Source organism: Haliotis cracherodii, unplaced genomic scaffold, assembly GCF_022045235.1.
Source record: "Haliotis cracherodii isolate W230 unplaced genomic scaffold, xgHalCrac1.p SCAF_9, whole genome shotgun sequence".
NCBI lineage: Eukaryota > Metazoa > Mollusca > Gastropoda > Lepetellida > Haliotidae > Haliotis > Haliotis cracherodii.
In genome coordinates this window covers 7,894,070-7,904,796 of record NW_027266343.1, presented here as the reverse complement: position 1 = coordinate 7,904,796, position 10,727 = coordinate 7,894,070, and the positions used below count along the sequence as shown (strand labels likewise).

Here is a 10,727-nt window from a genome sequence, read left to right as displayed (position 1 = left end):
AAGCTGTCGTTGTGACAGCGAGCAGGTAAGCTCGTGTTGTTGAAGTATTGTTCAAGACGTGTACATGTGTACAATATATTTTTGTATTTATCAATATCAGATGAATCAAGTTATAAATAAAAAGATAATTTTCATCCCTTAGCAGCAGTACTGTGTTATAATGGGATGAAAGCCTCGCTATAACGGGGAATATGATTTGCTTGAATAGACTTCACTCTCGAACGTTGTGCAGGAAGTACGTACTTATGTGTATGTGCTGGGGTGTAAATAAGTATGTAGACCGCCTCCGTGGTCTAGTGGTAGAGCGTCCGCCCGGAGAGCGGAAGGTCCGGAGTTCGATCCCCGGCCGCGTCATACCAAAATATGGTATTTGTTGTTACCCTGTCTGGCGCTCAGCATTAAGGGGTTAAAGCAAGGACTGGTCGGCTCGGGGTCAGTATACTGTGTCTGAGTGGGGTATTCATATAAACTGCGGCATGGTATCTTAGTGGGCTAGTACTATAAATCGGCATCAGCCCGGTCTAGTACAAGCAGCCACACACACAAACACACGTACATGCACGTCGCTGTATAAGTGCAATAATCTTGGACGCGACGTTAATCCCAATTTCACCTCACCTCACCTGTTGATATGTGGTATGACGTCAGATGTACGTGGTATATTGAATATTGATATCGCGACAGGAGATATGTCATCAATGGGGTATCTGAAGCTCTCTGAGAGGCCGATAGAAAAGATAAAGACCTTTTTATCTCAGTCGGCGACAGAGGATCAAGTGCAACTCTTGTCAGGGCGAAATGTGGTTATTGATATGAACGAACCCCTTGAAGAAGGTATGCATATTTCTTTCTATGATAAATAATGCATTGTTATACCTTAGGCACAAGTATGACCATATTGTTTACAAGTATATCATGCAGTATTGTTGCTACATATGAGTGAGTGAGTTGGATTTAAAGCCGCTTTTAACATTATTCCAGTTATAGCACGGCGTGTCAGCTTAATGTGGGAGGAAAGCCCGAAGTGATGCAGGTCTAAGACGTTTACCACTTCGGTGAAACCAACAGCACCGGTATGGTGCTGACAAACCTAGAAACATAATCGAGGCGAACCGGGATTCGAACCCACAATCATAGGTTTCTGGTGTGCCCAAGGGGCGCAACTCTGCAAAGCGAATCGCGGCGCCTTAGACGACTGGGCCCCCCGTGCCCCCTGCTACATATGAAATGTCATGTGCCATAATACATATATCACAAGTTGAAATATGAGGTAGAATTTGTCCTCTGTATCTCATGCCTGACGTCCACTCAAATCGATCGGGTGGTCATGCTGGTAACGTTACTGGACTTGCCCGTCATGGGATGGCGTAGATCGTTGCTATGGCTTCAGTCTCTGCTGAGTCCGAGCCAGACTCGACTATTTACAGGCCGCCATGGTATGCCTCAAACATTGCTGACTGCGACGTAAACCAACATTCACTCGCTAATAAAACGTACATTTGACGTACAGTAAACTACGGTTATAACGAAGTCAAAGGGACCACTTATTTTAATTCGTTATAACCGTAGTTCGTTATAAACATATGTACAACATACATACAGCAAATGAACGGGATCAAGAAATAGTTCGGTATATCCGTCAGTTCGTTGTAAGCGTGCTCGTTATAAACGTAGTTTACTGTATTCATATTGTTCATTTATAAATAGAAAACAGGTCTATTGCACTCGGATGATAAGCATTAGTTTACATTACAATCTTGAGTGAGTGAGTGTGTGAGTTGGGTTTCACACCGCTTTCAACAGTATTACAGTTATATCACGGCGTGTCAGCTTAATGTGGGAGGAAAGCCCGAAGTGATGCAGGTCTCAGACGTTTACCACTTCGGTGAAACCCACGAGCACGGGTATGGTGCTGACAAACCTACTAACATAATCGGGGCCACAATCATAGGTTTCTGGCGTGCCCAAGGGACGCAACTCCGCAAAGCGAATCGCGTCGCCTTAGACGACTGGGCCACCCGTGCCCCCCATGACACTCTTGACATGTGACAGAATGTTCTTCTTACGATGCATATTCAAACAAGCTTGGCCCTGTTATATATTTGGTGCGATTTGAATTGCACTGTCGGCTAAAGCAACAAAAACAAAACTTCAGTATCTCTGGTTTATTCACTTCTGTGTTTTTGTAATTAGATCAAAAGTAGTGTTCGAAAGATACCCAGATTGAAGCTATTGTCTCTCAGTGTGAACAGGTATCTAAATATACCTCTAATCATGGAATAACCTCCGCTTCACTTATACCTTATTCAGGGTTCCAAGATATATCATATCTCTGCTCCAAATATCTAATACTGTGTATAGGTGGATCCAGGGGGTCCGGAGCCCCCCACCCCCACCACCCACCCCCATACACACCCCACCAATGTAGTATGTGGTAGGCTGTGATAGTATTTTAATATTTTGGATCCTTCCCGTTGCTGTGCATGCATTTATCATCCCCATTCAATATTACGCAGTCGTGAAATTTTGAAAGTGAGTTCCTCTAATACCTTGCCGTTGACTATTGACTGCTTATGTTTATTGACAAAGGGACCAGTGACACCTCACCAAGACGCACTGCACCACATTCACACAGCATACCATTATCGCCTGTACAGCTACAGTACCTGAAGGACATGCGTGCTGCTTTACAAACTTTACGGGAACACTTGGCGAAGGAGGGCTTCAGTTGCATGTTCAACTTCGAGGAATCTACAGTTACCATTGGTTCAAGTGGAGCAAAGAGTGACCTTGTAGCCCTTCAGATAATCAAGGACAGTATCGTTGAGATGGACTTCCCTGCTGATCTGATCCCTTTTATGGAGGATGGAATGAATGCCTTGCCAACAGGAGATGATCTGGAAATTTTAGTCGTCAAAGAGGGTCCTATGGTGAAGTTAATTGGAATGGCAAATGCTGTAATGGTCGTTGGTGATCATTTGCAAAGATCTGAAGAACTACTTAAATCTCGCTCGTTAGAAATAAGATGTGAAACGATCAACCTGTCTGAACACTGCGCCAGTTACTTAGGTCAGCACAAAGAACATCACCTAAAAGCTTTAACAAGCCATCTAGAAGGGGTGCATTTGGAAATAACGCAAAGAACAATTGAGATCAAAGGCCCAACTCAAGCATCGGAAGAAGCAGCGAGGATTGTAAACGAGGAAATCAAAGGCGTCTCTAGTTACCCTATTACCCTGAGTTGTGTGATAAGTATCATAACTGTCGGCGAGGTGTCACAGACAGTGGGGGAGAAGTATAAATGCAACATAACACCCCAGCAACAAATTGGCTTCATGGATCAGGTAGTGTCTAAGGGACTTGATGATCTCACACTGAAAATAGCGCGTAAGTCTACATTGTACTTTTTACGATCAGTGTACTAATAAGTACCTATGCAGAGAATATATGGTCTCATGTTCACCACGGCGTATACAGTCCCGTGCAGATCCAGGGTAGAATACGTCTTCAGCAACCCATGCTTGTCATAAGAGGCGACTATGCTTGTCGTGAGAGACGACTAACGGGATCAGGTGGTCAGGCTCGATGACTTGGTGGATGCATGTCATCGATCCCAATTGCGTGAATCGATACTCATTATATCAATCACTGGAGTGACTGTTCCAGACTCGATTACTTACAAACCACCGTCATATAGCTCGAATATTGCTGACAGCGGTGCTAAACAACAAACAAACAAAACAAACACAATACATTCATTTCTACAAAAGTTCAATTCCAATATTCTTGCAACATCAGGATGAAGGACACCGGAAATGGGTTTCACACAAAGACAAAACAAAAGATAAATGTGTGGATAGCAATGGTTGTTGTATTGTCAATGACATCTTGATGATAGTTCATGCCTAAACGCCCTGATATAACATTGAAATATTGTAAGTGGCGTAAAACACAAATCACTTATAGTGCGATAAAATTGTCACAACAAATGTACGGATAATCGCATATATGTCTTTATTTACAAATGTTATTTATTCATCTTTTTATATACCAACAATAATACCAATATCTCATAATTACTTGATTATTGGTACTTTTATTTTCTCCAATGCTTGTTTGTTTCAGGTCGGAAGAATACTCGGATAATACCGCTCATCAATGCCATTGAGAAGCAAGAGGTAGGATCTAATGTTTAAGTGAATGTTAAGTCATGCCGCTTTGAACAGTATTTCAATTACTAGTAAATCACGGCGTGTTAGCTTGGTTTGGGCGAAAAGCCCCAAAAGAAGTGATGTATGTGTTAGACTTACCACTATGGTTAAACCAGCGAGACGTAGAAAGATAATCATGGTGAATCTGGGATTCGGACCCAGGACCATAGGTTTCAGGCACGCGAATTGCGAATTTCGGCGCCTCAGATTACTTTTCCATCCATGTTCCCTTAATCTTATTTGAGTGGGTGAGTGAGTGAATGAGTTGGGTTTAACGCCGCTTTTAACGTTATTCACGGCGTGTCAGCTTAATGTGGGATGAAAGCTCGAAGTGATGCAGGTCTCAGACGTTTTCCACTTCGGTGAAACCCCACGAGCACGGGTATGGTGCTGACAAACCTAGAAAAATAACCGGGGCGAACCGGGATTCGAACCCACAATCTTAGGTCTCTGGCGTGCAAGACTCTGCACACCGAATCGCTGCGCCTTTGACGACTGGGCCACCCGTGCCCCCTAATCGTATTTGACGTCAACAATGTACACTTATGATTATTCATAGTATCGGACGTGAGCTCTGAAGTTCTCATCACTACCTTTTTTTATAACAAATATTTGTGTACATTTAGGCAGATGTGATAGTGAATACAACAAATATCAACTTGGATCTGAATCAAGGTGAGGGTGTATCGTCCTGCATCCTGAAGGCTGCTGGTCAGTCTATTCAGAAACAACTGAGAGAGAAGTATCCAAATGGCTTAAAACATGATGAAGTCGCCGAAACTGGCCCTGGGAATCTTAAGACATGCAAGACCATCTACCATGGCGCATTGCCATATTTCCCAAAGAGAAACAGTCCAAACTATCAACAGAAAGAGAATGATTGTTTCAAGGTAGGTGATTTCCTTTAGTCAAATTCAATAGATATATTCTAAGCCAATGCTTCATGCTGTAGTAATTACATTAAAGCACACTTTCTTAAGAAAATGGTTACTTGGAAAGCTATCGCAAGTCATAACAGTATTGACAAACGATACAGAACATTAAATTGCTCTTCCATTTTGAGATTTATAAATCCTGGCAATTCCTTGAAGTGCTCTTTATTTTTCCCACACATTCTATTCTCAGTGGATGATTTCCTTGGTGTTCAACTGTCTCATCAGGGCATCTGAAAATGGATATCAGACCATTGCTTTACCAGCCATTGGAACTGGAGCACTGAAGTACCCAGTCGAACATGTTGTCCAGCTGATGTACAAAGCGATTGGACTTTTTAAAGACGACAGAAGATCAGGATCGATCAGAGAGATCATCTTTGTGATATTCCCAGAAACGCAGCTCGCTGTGAAGCAGGTATGTATACTTGTGCTCATTAGAATATGCATAATTAATTATGACATATGACAGTGTATTTCTAAATGCACAAAATTCTCACGTGGAAACACCATTTTCTTCCCAGCTATTCCTCGCACATGGCCATACAAACAAGCTGATGACAAGACAACTTGCAGCAGTTGATGAGTTCCACAAAGGTATTGATTACTTCTAGGTTACAGTATCATCCAGACATTGTTATATGTGATGTGACCCACGAAGATCCGTGGTAGAATACGTCTTCATCAACCCATGCTTGTCATAAGAGGTGACTGACGGGATCGGATGGTCAGGCTCGCTGACTTGCTTGGTGCATATCATCGTATCCCACTTGCGTAGATAGATGCTCTTGATATCAATCAATAGATTATATGGTCCAGATTCGATTATTTACTGACCGCAGTCATATAGCTGGAATACTGCTGAGTGCGGCGTTAAGCAACAAACAAACATATCATGTGACGTGGCCTAAAAATATCACTAAGACCTACCTAACGTGATCTTAGACTACATCCAAGAGCATACTGGTCAAATTATCACAGGTGACTTCTCTATTGTTGACAACAAAAAATCGTTGGTTATTCCAATATGGACCAAAATATTTTGAGCAGCCTCCTTCCAATTTGCACCCGTGAAGATTCCGGGGTAGAATGGGTCTTCAGCAACCCATGCTTGCCGTAAAAGGCAACTATGCTAGTCTTGAAAGACGACTTACGGGATCGGGTGGTCAAGCTCGCTGACTTGGTTGATGCAAGGTCATCGATCCCAATTGCGTGGGTTCATGCTCATGAGATTAATCACTGGATTGTCTGGTCCAGACTCGATTATTTACAGACCACCGTCATATAGCTGGAATATTGCTGAGTGCGGCGTTAAACAACAAACCAACCAACCAACCTTCCAATTGGGATCACAACTTTAAAACCATTATGGATTCCATGGAAGCATATGCCAATAAATAGACCAAGAGAACAGAGGAACCTGTGAATGTCTTTGAGAGTGGGTTAAGTCAGTTCATGATGTTGTCATTGGTAGAATGCACAAACTGAAAAGGAGGAAACAGATCTGAAATATGCCCATTCTGCCCCAGCCAGCTGAACCTGAAAACATGGCCATTCCTCTTTTGCATTGGATTCCAAAGCTCCGTACAACAAAATTCGTACATACAAAGAGATAAATTGCTTGGTCCAGCAAATGTACCAGCAAATCTCTGTCTCAAAGATTCACTACAATCCCCAATACAATCAACATTTATATGCACCGAAAGTATTTGAGACAAGTCGACTTAATGCCAAATGGATTCTCAAAAACACATAAAAAAAGGATTTGCTTTACGTTTTTACAATCATTGAAAAGACCCAGGTTCAATTCTGCCAAAACATTTGATTTTTCATCTTTGTCCACAATTTTCCCACATGACAAACGTAAGGAAAAAATTCATTCCTTTGATCCATGAGGCTTTTGTTGCAAAACGTATTGACCACAGATATAGTTTCACATCTGTCTTCAGAGTTTCAGGTAAAAAAAGTGAAAGCAAATGAAACCTGGAGTTTACTGAGAAAATCAAATATAAAAAATGTATCTATGTAAAATTTGAGGGTAAGACATTTCGGCAAGAAGTGCTGATCTATTTTTCCATGCATATGAATAGGAATTTCTGCTCGTAATGGCAATGTCAAAACAAGGACATTTGGCCAACAAGTTAAGCTTTAGCTTCAGGTATATCGATGATCTGATATCGTTCAATTACCAACAAATAGGCCATTCCCTTCCACTGATTTACTCATCTGAACAAGAAATAAAGGAGACCAGTGAGACCGCCTTATCTGTTTCATATACAGATCTATGCATAAAGATTCAGAGTGACAAAACACTCTCCACAAGACTGTGTGACAAGAGGGATGACTTCAACTTTCCAATTGTCAGCTTTCCCTTCATGTCGAGTAATGATCCTGTACCTCCAGCGCTGAGGTACAATCGAACATGTTATTTCTACCAAGAGCGTCACACGACTCTTGCTCAGAAGCTGTTTGATCAAGGTCACTTTCGCTTTTAAAACATTTGTGGAGGTCATTTCACAATGAGACGCATTAGTGACAAGAATGATGTCCGATGCAAATCCTATTGATGACTTGTACCAAATGTTCCCGTGTCTGATCTGAACTAACTTGCCTTTGCATGTGTTTGTGACGGGTGCAACAGGTGGGCAGGATACGCTCTTCTATTCGCGAACACCTGGCATCATCACTATTTGATCGTGATTCATTACACATGCTCCTTATATAGTCGGAACCGTACCAAAGACAGATATTTCTCAAACTTTTGGGGTTTTGTCGCTTTTGTTAACATACAGTATAGGGTACATTCTTTTTTCCATACAGACATGATTTCAAATTAATTTTCCGGTACACTATTTTAGTTACCATTTATGAGTCATTATGTTGATAATAGGATGAACATGCAGACCTGCGGTAACATTGTTTGTTTGTTTGTTTGTTTGTTGACATGTTTAACGCTGCACTCAGCAATATTCCAGCTATATGACGGCGGTCTGTAAATAATCGAGTCTGGACCAGACAATCCAGTGACTGGCATCATAATCATCGATCCATGCAATTGGGATACGATGACATGCATCGACCAAGTCAACGAGCCAGACCTCCCGATCATGTTAGTCACCGCTTACGAAAAGCATAGTCGCCTTTCACTGCAAGCATGGGTTGCTGAAGACCTTTTCTACCCCGGATCTTCACGGGTCACATGCGGTAACAGAAACTTTTAGTCCTTTAACAATATCATTCTTATTTCCATACGCTTCTTCAGAGAAGAGAAAGAAACAAACCCCGAGATGGGAAGTTCGTGTCCACGTCGGTAATACTCTGCTACAGGTCGTACACGCTGGTGTACATGAGGCATCGGATGCTACTGAGGCTGTCCTCGTCCTCTGGACCGATGAGCAGATACGAGGTAAATGTATTACTTACATCCTGAACAGACCCGTGAAGATTCCAGGGTAGAATAGGTCTTCAGCAACCTATGCTTGCCGTAAAAGGCGACTATGCTTGTCGTAAAAGGCGACTAAGGGGATCAGGTGGTCTTGGTTGATGCATGTCATCGATCCCAATTGCGTGGATCTATTCTCATGATATCAATCACTGGATTGTCTGGTCCAGACTCGATTATTTTTACAGACTGCCGTCATATAGCTGGAATATTGCTGAGTGCGGCGTAAAACAACAAACCAAACCAAATCCATCCTGAACAGGAAAACGTTTAAAGGATCCTTTTGTATAAAATGTTATTTAAATTAGAACGTATCAGGAATAGGGTATTAGGATTTTAAGAAACATGGCAACAAATCTGTGAAAATATGTTGTCTTCTTTCCAGATCCAAAACTGAACCAAGGACTCATGTCCACAGCACCTGATAAGACTGACTGGATGTGCACTTCATATGGTATGGATTTCCAATCACAATCTTCCTGTTCTACAAATTTGAACTTCAGTTTACATTGTTTGTTCGAGCTTTGATATTACTTTGATATTACTCCTCTGGCAAAAACGTCTGGTAATATCAAAGAATTGATATGGTGCTCTCGGTGTGGTCCTCTCAACAAATTGATCACAAACTGCTTTGTGTCCACAGTGTGTGAGCTTCCTGAGGCCAAATGCACAGCTGACAGTACAAACCTGCCCTCAATGACGTTGCTTCACTCGTACTGGGACGGTAACAGAAACACCTCCGCTGTTAACGCTATAGCAGAGGGCATCAAAACCGCCGCCAAAACTAAATGCAACACTATCACCATACCCATAGATGTTTTAGGTGAAGACTGTTAATTAACTGTTATTTCTTCTCTGAAATAATTATGAATTTTTCAAATATATTCATCAACATCTAATGTAGGAAGCATTAATAATATTTATATGAAGATAATTCAAATCAGTTTTTTCCTTGTATTTCGAATCATGGCTAAATGTGTTCAAAGTTTAACATTTTGTAGTTTTGGGGGACACTTGTGGAAAAATGTTCTTGTGTTTATCAGGACCGAAGGCCAACACACCCCTGGCTGCAGCAGGGATAGTCTTTAATGGGCTGACCAAGGCCAGTGACTGTGTTTTTGTTGTCACTGTCATGATCCCCGATGTGCACTTCTTCCCAACATTTGCAACGAAGGTAATAGAGCTGTGCAACAACCAGTTGCAAGCCCCTGCGGATATTGACAAGTCTCCAGTTGCAGGTGAGTGAGTGAGTGAGTGAGTATGGTTTTACGCCACTTTTAGCAATATTCCGGCAATATCACGGCGGGGGACATCAGAAATGGACTTCACATATCGGGAATCGAACCCGGGTCTTCAGCGTGACGCTTTAAACACTAGGCTACCCGACTGCCTCCAGTTTCAGGTTTTCCCACATAAGACTTAACACCCCTTTGACTTTGTCGTGTTAATTTTCGTTCCTTTTCGTTCCATCTTTTTTTAAAGACCAAACAAAGCATATATATATTCATGCCTCGGTTACCACAGATACTGAATTCCGGTTATGTACGACAGAAACACCATAATGTGTTATATGGATATAGATTTATTGTTGAATATGACTTTTGCCTTAGCTAATACGTTGCATGAAATGGTAACGGTAGATGTAAATACGAGTGTTATTTGGTACCATTGTTCAGAATAGAACAAATTACATGATATTATCATTTGCAAGACTAAAGTAACTTAATGTTTCTTAAGTTTGCAGTCATTTAGTAAGTGCCATTCAGTGTACAACATATCACTGTCGTAAGTTACCTGATGCAGTCAGATGTGAAAAATAAAATAATCAGTAAGGTGTGTTATTTCGCAGTTGAGTTATGGACGAAGAGCTATGCTGACAAAGCGTCCCAATCTCAGAGGAACCAATTGGCTAACATGTTGATGACCATTCCTGGATCAGTGTACCTCGTCACATCAGACTCACAGGAAAGGAATAAGATGGCTGCTGAAGACTTTAAGAGAGAGGTGCTCAAAAGGCTGCAAACTGATTCCAGTCATACAAGTAGCACAATTAAGCTCGGATGAGAAACCCCCGGATATATAATGTGAGGTTGATGCTTTTTGTCATATATCATTAACAGCTTCATGACAAATTGCCCATAT

At 41.6% G+C, this 10,727-nt stretch overlaps 1 protein-coding gene across 1 annotated transcript; it reads left to right on the top strand.

The window, feature by feature from the left end:
- Positions 1-638: 638 nt before the first annotated feature.
- LOC139451680 (uncharacterized) lies at positions 639-10,672 on the top strand. The gene is made up of 11 exons (XM_071233001.1): positions 639-834; positions 2,590-3,387; positions 4,126-4,178; positions 4,838-5,101; positions 5,337-5,561; positions 5,668-5,740; positions 8,406-8,549; positions 8,971-9,039; positions 9,229-9,408; positions 9,629-9,823; positions 10,435-10,672. Exons 1-11 carry the CDS (start codon positions 639-641, stop codon positions 10,647-10,649), a joined length of 2,412 nt encoding a protein of 803 aa, XP_071089102.1. The 3' UTR covers positions 10,650-10,672.
- The last annotated feature ends 55 nt before the right edge of the window (positions 10,673-10,727 follow it).